The following is a 20,948-nucleotide window of genomic DNA, read 5'->3' on the forward strand; positions in this document are numbered from 1 at the left end:
TCATTGTAACGACGGACAGATTAACGTACGATAATTGCTGTTGCCTCTTTACCCTTACTCCTGTGTAACTGGCCCTACACACCTACAGTGAACCCATGCAGTGAAACCGTGCTGCATCATGGAAAGAGGCATAGTGTGTAGAGGACTGGTAGCTTTTGGTTAACCTAGAAATCTGTCATTTACTGGGAGCCTCCTCGTTTGTTAACTTCTAACTGAGAGGTAGTGAGGCCTGTTACAGAGTTAGAGATGGCTGTTACTGTGAGAATAGCAGCATAATACACCATCTGGGATATTGAATCCGTATAACTCAATCTGTTATTAGGTTTTCTAAAACGTTTCTTGGCTGTTATTACTTAATGAAGTAAAACATGCTAATGGTTTGAAAGATTCAGATATTTCAGGGGGGCCTAAGGTGAAAAGTTAGTCTCTCTTCGTACTGCTTTAGCATCATCTAATCAGCAGTGAGTAATTTGCGTGTCTTTCCAGAAATTGTTTATGCATTATTATATTTGTCTATTAAAAACTCTGTAGAGAACTTATTTAAGTGAGAAGGCCTGCATTTATATTGAAAATCTAATTTCAGAAAATTTAAGTTGTGCTTGACTTCATCAAAGAACAGTGTGCTTTTCAGATGTAGAGAACAAATGTATGGACACCCAGGGGGGAAAGCGGGGTAGCTGGGGGGGATGAATGGGGAGATTGGGATTGACATGTACACACTGATGTGTATAAAATAGATAACTAATGAGAACCTGCTGTATCAAAAAGTTAAATCAGCTATAAAAAATTAAAATAAAATAACATTTAAAAATAAAAGAACAGTGTGCTTTTAGGAATGCTTAGGTAACAGCCCTAAGATGTAAAAGGTGCGCAGCCTGGACTGAGTCTTCATTTCTGCACTTCTGTAACATGGTGATGAGGTGTTGATGAGACGTTTGGATTCCCCAAACACCCCACCACCACCATCGCCCGCCCTGTTTGCATGGAACACAGATCATCTCCCAGCCTGATTTGTCGGATTACATTTGCTTCTCTGGGCCAAGTTGTGTTCTACTCAGAGGCTCCACAGAAAATCACACCCCCCGCCCCGTCCACTTAGCCCTTGTTCCCTGATCTGGGCTCTGTGGGTGGTACCTTTCATGCATCAGTAGCACATGCTCTCTGGGTCTCTCAGTCCCTCATCCCTAAGTCCGTGGTGACCCAGGAGAGCTGCACTAGCCAGGGCTGGGGCTGGACTCTATGATTTTAGAATTGTCCCACATGTAAATTGAAGTCATGATTCTGGTACCATGAACAGCTTTCATCACCGGAACACCTCAGAAATTCACTCAGCTGTTTAATCGTATTGAATTGTAGGGGTCTATGCGAACCCCAAAGGTTGTACAGGAATAATTTTCTTTTAGTAGGTATTTTGACTATAAAAACACCTTACATTTTTATATAGCACCTTCCCTTTTCAGTTAGATCCTCGTCACCCTTTCGACAGGTGACAATTTTCAGGCCCACAGAAGTGATGCGAGTCAGCGAAGGTCACCCAGATGATGAGTGTGGAGCCTCTTTTCGTGGCTCTGCCCTGCCCAGGGCCTCACGTTCTCAGGGGAGAAATCTATATGAAAGTGCAGCACACGGTATTGTAGCAGGTTTTTAGACTGATACGATTTCAGCTGGACTAGTAGCTCACTAGACTTCTTGTCAACACATTTGTTGTGTAGTTTATCCTATTCAAAGTAGAAAACATAGAAAACAGTTTTAGTGCAAGCGTGTAAAGAGTATAAATAGAAAAATTAATCTATACTTGAAAAATAACTGTTCATGAAACAAATTCCAGAGGGTATCCCTGAAACAGCCATTCTAGCCGTGAATTATATTAAAAGCCAGTTATTCTTATTCAGGAATATCTTTTGTCTCTAATATCTTATGTGTTTGCTTTTGTTGTATCTTTACCATTCATAATCCTTTCTTAATCTTAAAAGCACTCCCTGTTTCGTCTTTGCTAGAGTTCAGCCAACAGAATAAAGCCAAAGAATTTCTCCTGTCTGCCCTCACAGGTGTTTCAGTAAGCCTTGAAACCGTGTTCTCTGATAAGATACAGTACATGGAAAAACAGTTCTCCACAAGAAGAATGCAGGTTCCAGAAATATAGGATCTGGATAATATGCAGCACAGTGACTGTTTTACTTGCCTAGAAAAGGAAACCCAATTAAAAGATAAGCACAGGAAGACTATAAAAAGACCAGGATCAGATATTTAACCTGAATTTCTACCACTTTTAGATTGTGGGGTCAGTCTAACATGAAGGGCCAGATGGTATAAAGAGCCAGAGAGTAAATTTCGCAGGCTTTCTGGGCCATGAGGTCTATGTTGCAGCTACTCAACTCTGCTATCATAGCACAAGTCAGCTACAGAGAATGCAGAAACCACCGGTGTGTTTGTCTTTCCAATAAAACCTGATTTACAGAAGCAGGCAGCCAGTCTTGGGCCTCAGCTCGCCGGCCCCTCCTGTAGATTATAAAGGACCTTGTAAGTACTGTACAGCAGTGCCCGACCAGATTGTTAGAGCTATATTCTTTTTAAAAATTATTTTCTTCTGATCTCAAAAGTAATACATAACTCGTTTTAGAAACAAAAACTCCTTAATTACATAGTGAATGTCCCTAGAATCCTCCACATTTGTTATACTCAGAGATCACTGCAGTCAGCAGAGTCACACGCATTCCTTCAGCTGGTTGTCTTTGCATGTTGCATTTGGTTGCAGTCTTAGTTATATTTTTATCATTTATTTCAGTACCTTAAATATTTGTTGTTTAGTCTCATTTGCCCCAGACGATGAGACAACAGACACATGTACGGGTCTTACCCTCGTCCCGTGGATGGTCTCTTCTTCCTGCTTGTCTGGAACTGGTGCTGTCTTTTTCACATATTGATGCCCTTTTATTACGTGTTGTCATTAGAGGGGAAAGGAAAATAAGAGCCCAACCTCAGCTGTCACCCTTGGGTGTGTCCTCAATCTCAAGGAGGATTCCCGTTACCTTCCTGTGCCTGCAGATGGCTCCTAGAGCACCCACCCAGCTTCTGCTGCTGCCCGATGCAAAGATCTCTTCGAGGACGTAGAAGAAGCTGGGAGCAGTGGCGTATCTGGGAGGAAACTGAATGGCTGGGCCAGGGCACTCTTCACCTTTCTAGACATTTAAAATTTTAAGTGGGTGACTGTGTCATGATGTCCCAGCAATAAGACTAAGCAATAAATGATTTTTTTTAAAGAAAAGAATGAGGTTGTATTTCCCAGGGCTCATGTTTCATCGTGATGAGATTTTACTTGAATTACTTTTAAGTCTTCTTTTCCGCATGTGCAACAGAGGAACATTTGATATCTACGTGAAATGTGATGGTGTTGGAAGGTGTGTTGGCAACTATGACAATCGTGGGAGTTTTGGCGAACTGGCCTTAATGTACAATACGCCCAGAGCAGCTACAATCACTGCTACCTCTCCCGGTGCTCTGTGGGGCTTGGTGAGTGAAGTATTTATTTGACCTGAATGTCATTTGTAAAAATCATTATGACAGAAGCCAGGTGGCTACAGTATTTTAGTTCTGATAGGCAGATTTTTGGGGGGATCATCATCAGTCATCAGGGAATTTATTAAGCAACTACTAGATGCTGAACTATTGGACACTAGGACTGTGCTGAGTTAAATCTTCATGTTCTTTTCGCAAATTGAGTCAGGAGTTTTACCTACTGGCCGTGGGAAAGACACTCAGATCCAAAAGGTTCCTCTTTTACCCACTCTTAAAAACCAACCAGCCACAGAAACAAAGGCTTCAGTGCTGGTTTTTTAGATAGCTATCTGTGGTAAATGTTATCATCTGTGGTTCCCAGAGTGTGGGCCCCTGACCTGTAGCATCTCTATCACCTGGGAACTTGCTGCTGATTCTGGACTGTGTTTAATCTGGTGCTTAGGGATCACCTGGGAATCCAGTTAAAATGCAGATTCAGATTCACTGGGTCTGGGATGAGGCCTGTGATTCTGCATTTCTCACCAGCTCCCAGGAGACACCAGCGGCTGCCGGTGCCCAGAACACGCTTTAAACAGCCCTGATTTAAAGGCAGTGTTGACAATACTTGTTTTTCCTTTTAAATTGTTGAGAACATCCCATCCTATAGTTTTGACATGCGTTTACTCGGCTATTTCTCCCAAATCCTTTTGTGGAAGGAGATGAGGTTGTGAAGTAACAGGAAGTTTGCTAACAATCTCCTTCCCAAGGACTGTAGCTTCAGAGAAGTTACACGTTATTCAGTCACCACTCAGCCTTTGACTCCGACGTGGATCCAGCTGATAAAAATAGCTCTTGATCAGAGAAACAAGACATATTGTGCATTTCTTCTTATTAGACCCAGGCAGTTGATGTTTTCTTATTAAGAATGTGATGAGTCACTTTTTAAGTGGTGGAAGCAAACTTGGAATTGTTTCAGGTGGAAGGGAGCTGAGGTGTCGTGAGGGCTATCAAAGATTTGAATACCCAAAGCCAGCAAAATAAACACTCCAAACCTGAGTGGACCTGGCCCCTAGGAAGCATTTGCCTGCCCTCACAGCCGCGGCTCTCCATCTCTTTCATTAAGGAGGGTATCATTTAAAATTTAGTCATCCTGATAGGGATGCCAGCCAGGGTCAGACTGTCACATGGTTAAGGAAGCCTCCTCCCTGCAGGTCCTTGGAACAAGGTCACACACTTAGCGGGTCAGCCCTTTGAATACTAATAGTTCTCAGCCCTGGAAGGAACCTCAAACTAGGGACAAAGGCCCGGCATTTCCCAGTGCATGTGATACTTATGTTCTCAGGTAGGATTAAGCATTTTCAGAGGTTTTTTTTTACTAACCTGTACACGTTTCAAGCTTTATGAAAGTGGGCAGTTTGTGATGGTCACCTTCGGGATGTGCATAAGTGCAGTAGGTGTTTTTAAAAAATTATAAGAATTAACATAGTCAATGAATACTTCAAACCTGCTTTCTCAGCAGCTCGCCTAACTAGCCCCCTTTCAGCAAAAGCCGGGTAGAAAAGAGATTTTACTTTTAAGACCAACAGGTTGGAGCTCTGCCACATAAGTGCAGGTGTAAAGATAAGCGGATCTCAAGAGAAAAGTCCTCTGTAGAACAGTCTAACTTTGTAAATAAGACGAGGTCACTGTTAGCCTTGGGGGATTAACTGATCTACAAGACCGTGCTGCTGATTCAGAGGGGCAGTGATTGACTGAAATGACTAGGATGAAAACGTTTGAAATGGGACTTTGTGGATTTTATTTATATGTCACAGTGGGTGTGAAGAGGTGGGCCACTAATAGAAAATTTTTCCTGAGACGTGTAGCTCATTACGGTTCATTTCTAAATTGCTAACCTCTTTCTAGTCTTCTCTGTTTTGCAGTAAACTCTGTTCCTAAAATGGTGTTGCATCTGGTTCCCAGACCTGATTATATATCAGAATCACTTGGGGAGCTTTTACGAAGTACAGATGATTATGGAGTCCTATATGCAGAGATTTTGAGTCATTAAAGTCTGGGATGTTAGAATAAACTTTTTTAAATTTTTTATTTTCTTTAATTGAAAGCCAACATTTTACGGGGGTGTCATACATTTGTAATATAAGACTCTTTCTCCCAGTACTCAATTATTATTGAGATACTGTGGAAGGGCCCTACATTTTTGCTAATTCCCCTTTTAGCTATTTTAAGTAATCAGTAAACAGTAACGTAGATTAAGACCCAATACCCAATATTGAGTCCTTCAATTTCTACCTGTTTTGTGTGATGGATTATCGGTGAAAAAAGTCATTCTCTGGAAAATTGTTATTTCTCACCAGTTTCGTTGCCCTTAAAGATTAAACTTTTTTCAGAAGCAGAACAGCTATTTCTTTTCCTTTTTTTCCCCCAGTCCTATAGTAATTTTCCTTGTGCACTGTGATAATCCTCAGGGAATTTGAACAGAGAACCATAATTCTATTTCCTTTTTACATTAGTGTATCACCTTGTAGTATATTGTTTCTGATTTGAAAGTTTAGCTGATCCTTAAATTCGACATGTCTGGTAATTATAGTCCTTAAGAACCTCTATAAAAACATAATGAGGAGGAACCAAGATGGCAGAGTAGAAGGACTTGCTCTCACTCCCCTTTTTTTTTTTTTTTTAACATCTTTATTGGAGTATAATTGCTTTACAATGGTGTGTTAGTTTCTGCTTTACAACAAAGTGAATCAGTTATACATATACATATATCCCCAGATCTCTTCCCCCTTGCGTCTCCCACCCTCCCTATCCCACCCCTCTAGGTGGTCACACACAAGAGCTGATTCTGATGCAGAACCAGACTTGGAAATTATTTCAATATATTTACTAATTATCTTGAAAATTTTTCTCCTTTTAAAAAAATGATTAAGAGTACAAGTCCAAATTACAGCCCTTATAAAATTGTAGTAAACTAAATTGGAGAACAGGATGTTTAATTTCCTAGAGACTTACATCCTCACTGGTATTTTTCTCCATCGTATCAGTTCATTTAAATTCAGCCCCAATATGTTGGCATAGTAATTTATTAATTAAAGAACATATCCCAATTAATTTTATTTTATATTAAGATGGTATCGTTATCAGGGTATGGCGAAGTAACATAATTCTAGGGGCTCTTAACTGAGAACTAAAATAATGTTTTGTAGGAATTTTTAAAATATAAAATTTGTAGGAAAACCATTTTTTGAGCCATTACCTTTAAAGTTTTCCCTAGTTCCTTAATTCAGTGTGGTATCCTTGAGGTTAAGTAGTATAAACATAGGAACATTTTAGAATGATAAACACTGGAATCAGAGTCTACTCAAGAAAGTTGTCATTTTTCTGTGCACCTTTTGTAAAAGGTGACAGAAACCCTAGAGTCAATAATTTTTCAACATCGCTTTACATTGTACTTTCATGATTTAAAAACATTTTCTAATACCGGTTTTCATGTATTTTTTACCACAACCCACAAGAAACCCATTAGGAAATGTCACCACCAGTGCATGTGTGTGTGTGCCTTTGTGTATAACTGAAATAAATATATAACTCAACACTTTACTAAAAGGGATGCACACTCAGATTTCCTATTCTGTTTTTTTTTGTTTGTTTGTTTGTTTTTAATAAAAATGCTGGTCATGGGTGAAGGGAGTCAAAAGGTACAAACTTCCGGTTATAAATACATCCTGGGGATGTAATGTACAGCAGGGTGACTACAGTTAATAATACTGTATTGTATATTTGAAAGTTGCTATGTGAGTAGATCTTAAAAGTTTTAATCATAAGAAAAACAATTCTGTAACTAGGTATGGTGATGGATGTTGACTAGACTTATTGTGGTGATCATTTCACAATATGTACAAATGTTGGATCATTATGGTATATGCCTGAAACTAATATAATGTCGTATGTCAGTTATAACTCAAAAACAATGCTAGTCATGTCCCACCGAATTGTAACACTCCAGGGCTATTATCTATATAGCAGAAGGACTCGGTGCTAGTTTGAACTCATAGAAACTGAGTAGAATGGTGGTTGCCAGGGCCTGGGTGCGGGGAGAGGGGTGCAGTTATAAAATGAATAAGTTCTGAGGATCCAGTGTACAAATGTTGATTATAGTTAACAATATTGTGTTAACATACTTGAAAGCTGCTAAGAGAGTACATCTTAAACGTTGCCACCACAAAAAAGAAGTGGTAATTACGTGAGGTGATAGAGGTGTTAACTAACCCTACTGTGGTAATCATTTGACAATATATATCAAATCAACATGTTGTGTACCTTAAACTTCCACAATATTCTGTAGGTCAATTAGATCTCAAAAAGCTGGTGGTGGAAAACGAACAAGGACCTGGTATATTTTTTAAGTGGCGCGACAGCGCCACCTAGTGGGTGTAGCCCGCCAGTTACGTGTTGGTCAGATCTCTGTTCTGAATAAAAAGTAAACTGTTGCTTTCTTTAAAAAACATGAATATGGTTCTATATTTATGCTTAAAGAAATAAAAATCTGAAATGAGTCAGAAGTTTAGTAATGTTAATTTTCTATTTCAGAATCTTCAATTATTGTTTGTTCCTTACAGGGAATAAAATGAAACTATTTCTTCAAACTTTCTTTCTCCATAAAGTCTACCTTTTAACTATCTTTGTATTTGATATTCTGCCTTTAGGACAGGGTGACCTTCAGGAGGATAATTGTAAAAAATAATGCCAAAAAGAGAAAAATGTATGAAAGCTTTATTGAGTCACTGCCATTCCTTAAATCTTTGGAAGTAAGTATATGTTTGTGCTTTTATTTTATTTTGCTTTAAAAGATTCTGTTTTGTTAGGAATACTTAGTTCTGTAGAAGGTTTCTTTGAATAATAATCTATCCATATTTTCATTTGAAAAGATTACAGTGTTTTTATAACTTAGTATCCCTTTTACTGCCTGTAACTGCATTTGTCTTGTCGTTTACAAGTAATAGACCCCTAGGAGCATCTATAGCAGATTTATATGTGGTCTCTATCTAAAAGCAGACTTAAACTAATCACATAAATGTAGGCAATAGCCTTTTTAGGAAGAGGTTATCTAAATACAGAATGTCCTCACTGGCCTCTCCTTCTTTATTCCTTTCCTCCTTTCCTCTTAAAATTGACAGTCTAAGGTCTCTCTTTCTTTTTTCAGGCTACACTTATTCACATGATGAACTTGGCAAATCCTCTGGCTTTAAATGTCTATTATGATGATGCTTCTTAAAATTGACATCACCAGGCAAGGCCCTGCCCTTGAACACTAGGCTCATTTATCTAACTGCATATTTAATATTTCTTCTGGGACGTCTGAAAGACATCTCAAACCTAACACATCCCCGACCTCCTTCCCTCTCTTCCCCACCTTAGCGATAGCAATGCCATCCTTCTAGCATCTCGGCCAGAATCCTTAGGGTTGATGGACCAGTCTGCTAACATGTCTCTGTTGGCTTGTCAGTATCCACCGAGTAGCAATTCGGGCCACATTTCAGAATGCATATTGGGCAGCTGATCTTCTCCAGCAGCAGATCTCTTTAAATAGGTCAGGGGGGGGTTGGAAATTCAAATGCCTTCAGAGCTAGGTGCATAAAAAGAAGAAACAGAAAACTTGAAAACATGTGCTCCATCTAAAGAAACAGCTGCTAGTCCACCAGAGTTTATTTTTGCTGCATGGAAATAAGGGCTGAGTGTTGCTGAATGCCCTGATTTTTCAAGAGAAGCTGGAAATTCACGTTTTTATGAAAAATTTGTTTTAAATGCTGGCAGTTAATATAACACACACATGCAACACACACAAACCCCACACACTGCTCAACTTATTTGGCCTATAGGCTACCATTTTTTTTTTTTTTTTTTTTTTTTTTTTTTTTTTTTTTGCGGTACGCGGGCCTCTCACTGTTGTGGCCTCTCTCGTTGCGGGGCACAGGCTCCGGACGCGCAGGCTCAGCGGCCATGGCTCACGGGCCCAGCCGCTCCGCGGCATGTGGGATCTTCCCGGATCGGGGCACGAACCCGTGTCCCCTGCGTCGGCAGGCGGATTCCCAACCACTGCGCCACCGCGGAAGCCCTATAGGCTACCATTTTTAAACCCCTGAAATAGTTACGATTACCTGATTAGTCTGTTTAATACAGTTGTCCCTACGTTTCCACGGGGATTAATTCCAGGACCACCCCGGTGGACACCCAAACCTGCGGATGCTCAAGTCCCTCACACTGGGCCCTCCTTAGCCCCCAGGTTCCACATGTGTGGATACAGAAAGCCAACTGTATATTTGTTGAAAAAAATCTGCATATAAGTGACCTGCACGGTTCAAACCCATGTGTATTTGTATTATTATATAACAACTGTATTTGTATTATTAAATACAAACACAGTATTATCAAGTGTATTATCTTTTTTTCCTTTACAGGTTTCTGAGCGCCTGAAAGTGGTAGATGTGATAGGCACCAAAGTGTACAACGATGGAGAACAAATCATTGCTCAGGTATAATACTTTTTATGGAATTCAGTTTGGGGTTATTTTCCAAAAGACTCTTATACACTGTAAGTCTTGATAAAATTTTCATGTGTGTCTCTAATTAGTATGTAATGATGGGTTAAATGAATATTCTATCAAATGACCTGTTAAAAATGGTTTAATTTACAGCCATCAAGCTATTTGAGTATTTTTATTTTTGTAACGAACAATTAATATGTATTAAATCACCAAATGGATTTCTGCATAATTTTATATTTGTACCTGACATGAAGGTCACATGTATAAAGCATGTCATTTATAAGAGGAAAACAAATGGTAATCACTCCATGAGATTTATTAATAAGGACCCAGAAGGTACATTGGAAGATGTAGAATTTTGCACGGTTGGTTCATTGGCAGAACTTCCTGAGGCTGCTTCCTGATGAAATAAACCAAGAAGGGGACACGCTGCACCATGTACTGTGCTGGCTTCCAGGCACTACAGGAACTAGGGGGCCAGCATGCTCTTTAACCCCTAATGCTTTTCTAACATCCCATTGGAACCAGAAGCGATACATATGTATCTTGGTTAGAACAGACCTACCAAGAAGTAGGATTTATGAAGACAGTTAAAGTTTACAAATAAAGCATACCAACAATAGTACCTTATTTCCCAGTTACAGTTTTGAAGCATTCATTGCATGATTTAAGCAGATTTTTAACAAATTCTGTAATTTTTGTATCACAATATTACACTGTATTGTAATCTTTATCTGAAATAGTGTCTCTTTCGATATATGTGAAACAAGATTCAAGGTGTGTGAGGCTGAGAAAAGAGTAATTATTTTATTTTATTTTTATTATTTTTTAACATCTTTATTGGAGTATAATTTCTTTACAATGGTATGTTAGTTTCTGCTTTATTACAAAGGGAATCAGCTATACATATACATATATCCCCATATCTCCTCCCTCTTGTGTCTCCCTCCCACCCTCCCTATCCCACCCCTCTAGGTGGTCACAAAGCACCAAGCTGATCTCCCTGCACTATGCAGCTGCTTCCCACTAGCTATCTGTTTTACATTTCGTAGTGTATATATGTTCATGCTACTCTCTCACTTCGTCCCAGCTTACCCTTCCTCCTCCCTGTGTCCTCAAGTCCATTCTCTACGTCTGCCTCTTTGTTCCTGTCCTGCCCCTAGGTTCATCAGAACCTTTTTTTTTTTTTAGATTCCATATACATGTGCTAGCATACGGTATTTGTTTTTCTCTTTCTGACTTACTTCACTCTGTATGACAGACTCTAGGTCCATCCACCTCACTACAAATAACTCAATTTCGTTCCTTTTTATGGCTGAGTAATATTCCGTTGTCCATATGTGCCACATCTTCTTTATCCATTTGTCTGTTGATGGACACTTAGGTTGTTTCCATGTCCTGGCTATTGTAAATAGAGCTGCAGTGAACATTGTGGTACATGACTCTTTTTGAATTATGGTTTTCTCAGGGTATATGCCCAGGAGTGGGATTGTGGGGTCGGATGGTACGTCTGTTTTTAGTTTTTTAAGGAACCTCCATACTGTTCTCCACAGTGGCTGTATCAATATACATTCCCACCAACAGTGCAAGAGGGTTCCCTTTTCTCCACACCCTCTCCAGCATTGTTTTTAGATTTTTTGATGATGGCCATTCTGACCGGTGTGAGGTGATACCTTATTGTAGTTTTGATTTGCATTCCTCTAATGATTAGTGATGTTGAGCATCCTTTCATGAGTTTATTGGCAATCTGTATCTCTTCTTTGGATAAATATCTTTAGGTCTTCTGCCCATTTTTGGATTGGGTTGTTTGTTTTTTGATATTGAGCTGCATGAGATGCTTGTAAGTTTTGGAGATTAACCCTTTGTCAGTTGCTTCATTTGCAAATATTTTGTCCCATTCTGAGGGTTGTCTTTTTGTCTTATTTATGGTTTCCTTTGCTGTGCAAAAGCTTTTAAGTTTCATTAGGTTCCATTTGTTTATTTTTGTTTTTATTTCCATTTCTCTAGGAGGTGGGTCTAAAAGGATCTTGCTGTGATTTATGTCATAGGGTCTTCTGCCTATGTTTTCCTCTAAGAGTTTTATAGTGTCTGGCCTTACATTTAGGTCTTTAATCCATTTTGAGTTTATTTTTGTGTATGGTGTAAGGGAGTGTTCTAATTTCATTCTTTTACATGTAGCTGTCCAGTTTTCCCAGCACCACTTATTGAAGAGGCTGTGTTTTCTCCATTGTATATTCTTACCTCCTTTATCAAAGATAAGGTGACCATATGTGCGTGGGTTTATCTCTGGGCTTTCTATCCTATTCCACTGATCTATATTTCTGTTTTTTGTGCCAGTACCATACTGTCTTCATTACTGTAGCTTTGTATTATAGTCTGAAGTCAGGGAACCTGATTCCTCCAGCTGTGTTTTTCTTTCTCAAGATTGCTTTAGCTATTCAGGGTCTTTTGTGTTTCCATACTAATTGTGAAATTTTTTGTTCTAGTTCTGTGAAAAATGCCAGTAGTAGTTTGATAGGGACTGCATTGAATCTGTAGATTGTTTTGGGTAGTAAAGTCATTTTCACAGTGTTGATTCTTGCAATCCAAGAACATGGTATATCTCTCCATCTGTTTGTATCATCTTTAATTTCTTTCATCAGTGTCTTATAGTGTTCTGCATACAGGTCTTTTGTCTCCTTAGGTAGGTTTATTCCTAGGTATTTTATTCTTTATGCTGCAGTGGTAAATGGGAGTGTTTCCTTAATTTCTCTTTCAGATTTTTCATCATTTGTGTATAGGAATGCAAGACATTTCTGTGCATTAATTTTGTATTCTGCTACTTTACCAAATTCATTGATTAGCTCTAGAAGTTTTCTGGTAGCATCTTTAGGATTCTCTATGTATAGTATCGTGTCACCTGCAAACAGTGACAGCTTTACTTCTTCTTTTCCAATTTGGATTCCTTTTATTTCTTTTTCACCTCTGATTGCCGTGGCTAGGACTTCCAAAACTATGTTGAATAATAGTGGTGAGAGTGGAGAACCTTGTCTTGTTCCTGATCTTAGAGGAAATGTTTTCAGTTTTTCACCATTGAGAACGATGTTGGCTGTGGGTTTGTCATATATGGCCTTTATTGTGTTGAGGTAAGTTCCCTCTAAGCCACTTTCTGGAGGGTTTTTATCATAAATAGGCGTTGAATTTTGTCGAAAGCTTTTTCTGCATCTATTGAGATGATCATGTGGTTTTCCTCCTTCAATTTGTTAATATGTTTTATCACATTGATTGATTTGCATATATTGAAGAATCCTTGCATTCCTGGGATAAACTGCACTTGATCATGGTGTATGATCCTTTTAATGTGCTGTTGGATTCTGTTTGCTAGTATTGTGTTGAGGATTTTTGCATCTATGTTCATCAGTGATACTGGCCTGTAGTTTTCTTCCTTTGTGACATCTTTGTCTGGGTTTGGTATCAGGGTGATTATGGCCTCTTAGAATGAGTTTGGAAATGTTCCTCCCTCTGCTATATTTTGGAAGAGTTTGAGAAGGATAGGTGTTAGCTCTTCTCTAAATGTTTGATAGAATTTGCCTGTGAAGCCGTCTGGTCCTGGGCTTTTGTTTGTTGGAAGATTTTTAATCACAGTCTCAATTTCAGTGCTTGTGATTGGTCTGTTTATATTTTCTATTTCTTCCTGATTCAGTCTCAGAAGGTTGTGCTTTTCCAAGAATTTGTCCATTTCTTCCGGTTGTCCATTTTATTGGCATAGAGTTGCTTGTAGTAATCTCTCAGGATCTTTTGTACTTCTGCAGTGTCAGTTGTTACATCTCCTTTTTCATTTCTAGTTCTATTGATTTGAGTCTTCTCCCTTTTTTGAAAAGATGACTCTGACTAATGGTTTATCAATTTTGCTTATCTTCTCAAAGAACCAGCTTTTAGTTTTATTGACCTTTGCTATCATTTCCTTTATTTCTTTTACATTTACTTCTGATCTTTATGATTTCTTTCCTTCTGCTAACTGGGGGATTTTTGTTCGTCTTTCTCTAATTGCTTTAGGTGTAAGGTTAGGTTGTTTATTGGAGATGTTTCTTTTTTCTTGAGGTAGGAATGTATCGCTATAAACTTCCCTCTTAGAACTGCTTTTGCTGGCATCCCATAGGTTTTGGGTCGTCGTGTTTTCATTGTTATTTGTTTCTAGGTATTTTTTGATTTCCTCTTTGATTTCTTCAGTGAGCTCTTGGTTATTAAGTAGTATGTTGTTTAGCCTCCATGTGTTTGTATATTTTTACAGATTTTTTTCATGTAATTGATATCTCTAGTCTCATAGCGTTGTGGTTGGAAAAGATACTTGACACGTTTTCAATTTTCTTAAATTTACCAAGGCTTGATTTGTGACCCAAGATATGATCTATCCTGGAGAATGTTCCATAAGCACTTGAGAAGAAAGTATATTCTGTTGTTTTGGGATGGAATGTCCTATAAATATCAATTAACTCCATCTTGTCTAATGGGTCATTTAAAGCTTGTGTTTCCTTATTTATTTTCATTTTGTATGATCTGTTCATTGGTGAAAGTGGGGTGTTAAAGTCCCCTACTATGATTGTGTTCCTGTTGATTTCCCCTTTTATGGCTGTTAGCTTTTGCCTTATGTATTGAGGTGCTCCTTTGTTGGGTGCATAAATATTTGTAATTGTTATATCTTCTTCTTGGGTAGATCCCTTGATCATTATGTAGTGTCCTTCTTTGTCTCTTGTAATAGTCTTTATTTTAAATTCTATTTTGTCTGATATGAGAATTGCTAGTCTAGCTTTCTTTTGATTTACACTTGCATGGAATATCTTTTCCATCCCCTTACTGTCAGTCTGTATGTGTCCCTAGGTCTGACGTGGGTCTCTTGTAGACAGCATATATACAGGTCTTGTTTTTGTATCCATTCAGCCAGTCTGTGTCTTTTGGTTGGAGCATTTAATCCATTTACATTTAAGGTAGTTATTGATATGTATCTTCCTATTACCATTTTCTTAATTGTTTCTGGGTTTTTTATTGTAGGTCTTTTCCTTCTCTTGTGTTTCCTGCCTAGAGAAGTTCCTTTAGCATTTGTTGTAAAGCTGGTTTGGTGGTGCTGAAATCTCTTAGCTTTTGTTTGTTGGCACAGGTTTTAATTTCTCTGTCGAATCTGAATGAGATCCTTGCTGGGTAGAGTAATCTTGGTTGTAGGATTTTCCCTTTCGTCACTTTAAATATGTCCTGCCACTCCCTTCTGGCTTGCAGAGTTTGTTCTGAAAGATCAGCTGTCAACCTTATGGGGATCACATTGTATGTTATTTGTTGTTTTTCCCTTGCTGCTTTTAATATTTTTTCTTTGTATTTAATTTTTGGTAGTTTGATTAATATGTGTCTTGGCGTGTTTATCCTTGGATTTATCCTGTATGGGACTCTCTGTGCTTCCTGGACTTGATTGACTATTTCCTTTCCCATATTTGGGAAGTTTTCAAGTATAATCTCTTCTAATATTTTCTCAGTCCCTTTCTTTCTTCTCTTCTTCTTCTGGGACCCCTATAATTCGGATGTTGGTGCGTTTAATGTTGTCCCAGAGGTCTCTGAGACTGTCCTCAATTCTTTTCATTCTTTTTTCTTCATTCTTCTCTGTGGTAGTTATTTGCACTATTTTATCTTCCAGGTCACTTATCTGTTCTTCTGCCTCAGTTATTCTGCTGTTGATCCCTTCTAGAGAATTTTTAATTTCATTTATTGTGTTGTTAATCACTGTTTGTTTGCTCTTTAGTTCCTCTAGGTCCTTGTTAAACGTTTTTTGTATTTTTTCCATTCTATTTCCAAGATTTTGAATCATCTTTATTATCATTATTCTGAATTCTTTTTCAGGTAGACTGCCTATTTCCTCTTCATTTGTTAGGTCTGGTGGGTTTTTGCCTTGCTCCTTCATCTGCTGTGTGTTTCTCTGTCTTCTCATTTTGCTTACCTTACTGAGTTTGGGGTTTCCTTTTTGCAGGCTGCAGGTTCGTAGTTCCTGTTGTTTTTGGTGTCTGCCCCCAGTGGCTAAGGTTGGTTCAGTGGGTTGTGTAGTCTTCCTGGTGGAGGGGAGTGGTCCCTGTGTTCTGGTGGATGAGGCTGGTTCTTGTCTTTCTGGTGGGCAGAACCGCATCTGGTTGTGTGTTTTGGGGTGTCTGTGACCTTATTATGATTTTAGGCAGCCTGGCTGCTAATGGGTGGGGTTGTGTTCCTGTCTTGCTAGTTGTTTGGCGTAGGGTGTCCAGCACTGTGTCTTGCTGGTTGTTGAGTGGAGCTGGGTCTTAGTGTTGAGATGGAGATCTCTGGGAAACCTTTTGCCAGTTGATATTACGTGGAGCTGGGAGGTCTATGGTGGACCAGTGCCCTGAACTCGGCTCTCCCATCTCAGAGGCACAGGCCTGACACCCAGCTGGAGCACTAAGACCCTGTCAGCCACACGGCTCAGAAGAAAAGGGTGAAGAAAAGAAAGGAATAAAGAAAAAAATAAAGTTATTAAAGTAAAAAGTAAAAAAAAATTATTAAAAATAAAAAAATTAAAAAGTAATAAAGAAAAAAAAAGAAAGAAGAGAGCAACCAAACCAAAAAACAAATCTACCAATGATAACAAGCCCTAAATAAAAACTATACCAAAAAAAAAAAAAAAAAGGACAGACAGAACCCTAGGAGAAAGGGTAAAAGCAAAGCTGTACAGAGAAAATCACACAAAGAAGCATACACATACATGCTCACAAAAGGAGAAAAAGGGAAAAGATATATATACCTATATATTAAAAAAAAAAAGGAAGAGAGCAACCAAATCAATAAACAAATCTACCAATGATAATAAACTCTAAATACTAAACTGCGATAAACATAAAACCAGAAACAAATTAGATGCAGAAAGCAAACCCCAAGTCTACAGTTGTTCCCAAAGTCCACCTCCTCAATTTGGGATGATTCGTTGTCTATTCAGGTATTCTGCAGATGCAGGTACATCAAGTTGATTGTGGAGATTTAATCCGCTGCTCCTGAGGCTGCTGGGAGAGATTTCCCTTTCTCTTCTTTGTTCGCACAGCTCCTGGGGCTCAGCTTTGGATTTGGCCCCAGCTCTGCTTGTAGAGGTGGCCTGGGGGTGTCTGTTCCTGCTCAGCCTGGACGGGGTTAAAGGAGCAGCTGATTCGGGGGCTCTGGTCACTCAGGCCGGGGGGCGGGAGGGGTATGGAGTGCAGGGCGAGTCTGTGGCGGCAGAGGCGGCGTGACGTTGCATCAACCTGAGGCGTGCCGTGCGTTCTCCCAGGGAAGTTGTCCCTGGATCCTGGGACCCTGGCAGTGGCGGGCTGCACAGGCTCACGGGAGGGGAGGTGTGGAGAGTGACTTATGCTTGCACACAGGCTTCTTGGTGGCGGCAGCAGCGGTCTTAGCGTCTCATGCCTGTCTTTGGGGTCCACTCTGATAGCTACAGCTTGCGCCCGTGTCTGGGGCTCGTTCAGGCAGTGCTTTGAATCACCTCTCCTCACACACCCTGAAACAGTGGTCTCTTGCCTCTTTGGCAGCTCCAGACTTTTTCCTGGACTCCCTCCCAGCTCGCTGTGGCGCACTAGGCCCCTTTAGGCTGTGTTCATGCCGCCACGCCCAGTCCTCTCCCTGGGATCCACGAAGCCGAGCCTCAGCTCCCGGCCCCCGCCCGCCCCAGCGGGTGAGCAGACAAGCCTCTTGGGCTGGTGAGTGCCCGTCGGCACTGATCCTCTGTGCGGGAATCTCTCCACTTTGCCCTCCCCACCCATGTGGCTGCGCTCTCCTCCGTGGCTCCGAAGCTTCCCCCCTCCTCTACCTGCAGTCCTGTCCCCCCCTCCCCCCCACCCCGTGAAGGGGCTTCTTAATGTGTGGAAGCCTTTCCTCCTTCACAGCTCCCTCCCACTGGTGCAGGGCCCGTCCCTATTCTTTTGTCTCTGTATTTTCTTTTTTCTTTTGCCCTACCCATGTACCAGGGGGAGTTTTTTGCCTTTGGGGAAGTCTGAGGTCTTCTGCCTGCGTTTAGTAGGCGTTCTGTAGGAGTTGTTCCACTTGTATATGTATTTCTGATGTATTTTTGGGGAGGAAGGTGATCTCCACGTCCTACTCCTTTGCCATCTTGAAGGTCTCTCAAGAGTAATTATTTTAGAAGACAAATAAGTAAATCAATCAATCCTCCCACACTTCCCACATACATACAGATTAGCACAGTCAGGGATTGGGACGATGTAGAGACAAATTAAAGAACAAGGCTGAGGGTCTACGATATAAATTGAAAAACCGCAAAGTATAGAGCACTTTTGAAATGATTTTTTTTCAGATTACTATGAAATAATTATAGGTTCACAGGAAGTTGCAAAAAGTCCCATGAACTCTTCACCCATTTTCTCCCAGTGCATCTTGCATAGCTAGTACAATATCAAACCTAGGAAAGTGACATTGGCACAACCTGCAGGACTTAATTCATTACTTTTACATGCAATTTGAACACACTTTGAAAGCAAAATTACATGGCTGTCGATAGACCTATTATGATTTAAGATACTTGAAAATTTAACATGAAGCTCTTATGAAAACCTGATATAAAGGTAAAGGAAAGGAGATATGTATACTAAGAGTTTATTAAAAGTATCTTTAGATACTTGTTGTCTTTTAAGCATTTATAAACATACAGGTCTGTGCTATAGTATAGTATAATCGAGACTCAACATTCCTTGTGATATAATCTGATACCATATTTCTTAAATTGTACTAAAGAGTTTTGAAATACCTAAGTTTCTCCAGAATCACTTTGAGAGGCTTAGGGAAGTCAGTATCTGCTATCTTCTGTAGTTATACTGCTGTACTTAATTCAGAAGGCATTGTTGGAAGTCAAGGCAGTTTTGTTTAAAATCCAAAACGAGAACATGGCTGTGTGTAGTTAGAAATGGCAACACTTTCTTTTAGAAATCTTTTTGGGGCCTCGAGGTGGCTTGTCAGTAAACTGGCATCGAGAGCTTGGTCCCCAGCCAGATGCAGGACAAACATCTGGGCCTACACATTCTGCTCCCTAAGAAGTCTGCTTGCTTTCTTCTCTTTGGGAGTTGCTGGGTTATCTCGGGTCACCATGCTGATGCTTGTAGATTAGGACACACAGAGTGGCACATTTTAGCATAGGAGCAGCTGACAGAGGCAATGCTGCTGGGAAACGGTGCTAGCATTTCTAACTATGTATGTGCTTTATCCAGGCTGCAGTTCAGGCAAAATTCTTACCTCAGTGTTATTTGCCATATTGTCTTGGCTAGTTTCAGCAGAAATACCATGCTAGATAGTGTATCATTTCAGATAATTTTTTCCAACCAAAATTGTTACAATGTAATTGTAGATCGTAAAGTCTCAACTTAGAAGGGGACATAGCCTGCTCCTGTGGGGTTTCACCTTTCAGGCAAATCATGGTGGGATTGATTTCAGGGGCGTGATGGGTGCCAGGATTGCCGTCAGCTAAACTTGCATTTTCACCCTCAGTTTTTGTTTTATTCTGATAGGGAGACTTGGCTGATTCTTTTTTCATTGTAGAATCTGGAGAAGTGAAAATTACCATGAAAAGGAAGGTAAGTCCTAAAAATCCATGAAATATTAGCAAGAAACATAATAGATTTTCCTTCTGATGTTTAGACTAAGGTTAACTTTTATTTTTCTTAAACTGAGTCAAAGTTATTACTTTCCATCACCTTGTCAGGGTAAGTCAGAGGCGGAGGAGAATGGTGCAGTAGAAATCGCTCGGTGCTCTCGGGGACAGTACTTTGGAGAACTTGCTCTGGTAACTAACAAGCCCCGAGCTGCTTCCGCACACGCCATCGGGACCGTCAAATGTTTAGGTAGGACTCATGCAGCCCTGGGCATGCTTGCCCTGGTTGAAATCGTTCTGTCTGCATTGTACGTATTCACGTTGTATGGATTATCTTACTGGGTTCACAAGTTTTATGGTCCCCACAAAATACAACAAGGTTAGGATTCATTGCATTATAAAGTCATTTTGTAGAAGCCAACATTTTTCCTTTAAAAATTTTTCACACACTTATATATTGTGTTCTTTTTTATAGGCATGAAATAACATTTTAGTATGTCGTTAAAATAAGAATCCTGAGTACCAAGTTTTATATAGAATTTTTAAAATAAACAACATACACTGTGTTCCTCAAAAAAAGAAGGCTCAAACAGCATTTTTATAAGGTACACTAAGCTTTGAAGGGAAAGCTGCAATGTCTGTAGGAATACTTACTCATCTTGTACTAGGAATCAAAGGTTCAAGCTTGTCAGAGCACAATAAAATCTTGTTCAGCTGTTTATTACTTCTGTGTACCACACAGCAGCTCAGCAGAAATGCCATCTTCAGCTGGAAGACATCTATATATAGCTGAGATTTTATATATGAGACATAACTTACTTTAATAATGAAAAATATAATTCAGGAGATATCAGTATAGGTGACATTTTCTCTCTTTTTTTAAAGATTTATTTTTATTATTTATTTTTATTTGTTTGTGGCTGTGTCGGGTCTTAGTTGTGGTGCATGGGTTCTTCATTGCGGCATGCAGGATCTTTCGTAGCGAAGCGCAGGCGTCTCTCTAGTTGTGGCGTGTGGGTTTTCTCTTCTCTGGTTGTGGCACGTGGGATCCAGAGCATGTGGGCTCTGTAGTTTGCAGCACGCGGGCTCTAGCTGAGGCGCGTGAGCTCAGTAGCTGTGGCGTGCAGGCTTAGTTGCCCCGTGGCGTGTGGGATCTTAGGTCCCTGACCAGGGATGGAACCTGCATTCTCTGCATTGTAAGGTGGATTCTTTACCACTGAACCACCAGTCAAGTCCCTAGGTGACATTTTCTTCAAGGAAATGATTCAAAAGTAATTAGCCACTCTGTGCTCTTCATCCAC

The 20,948-nt window shown here is 39.8% G+C and overlaps 1 protein-coding gene across 1 annotated transcript in view; it reads left to right on the forward strand.

The window, feature by feature from the left end:
- Window positions 1-20,948, forward strand: part of PRKAR2B (protein kinase cAMP-dependent type II regulatory subunit beta) — a 113,340-nt gene that overhangs the window by 89,107 nt on the left and 3,285 nt on the right. The window contains exons 6-10 of the mRNA XM_059074551.2: window positions 3,357-3,510; window positions 8,202-8,303; window positions 9,954-10,028; window positions 19,565-19,630; window positions 19,759-19,897. Of these exons, the coding sequence (XP_058930534.1) occupies window positions 3,357-3,510; window positions 8,202-8,303; window positions 9,954-10,028; window positions 19,565-19,630; window positions 19,759-19,897 (536 nt within the window). The remainder of the gene's footprint in view (window positions 1-3,356; window positions 3,511-8,201; window positions 8,304-9,953; window positions 10,029-19,564; window positions 19,631-19,758; window positions 19,898-20,948) is intronic.

Source organism: Kogia breviceps, chromosome 9, assembly GCF_026419965.1.
Source record: "Kogia breviceps isolate mKogBre1 chromosome 9, mKogBre1 haplotype 1, whole genome shotgun sequence".
NCBI lineage: Eukaryota > Metazoa > Chordata > Mammalia > Artiodactyla > Physeteridae > Kogia > Kogia breviceps.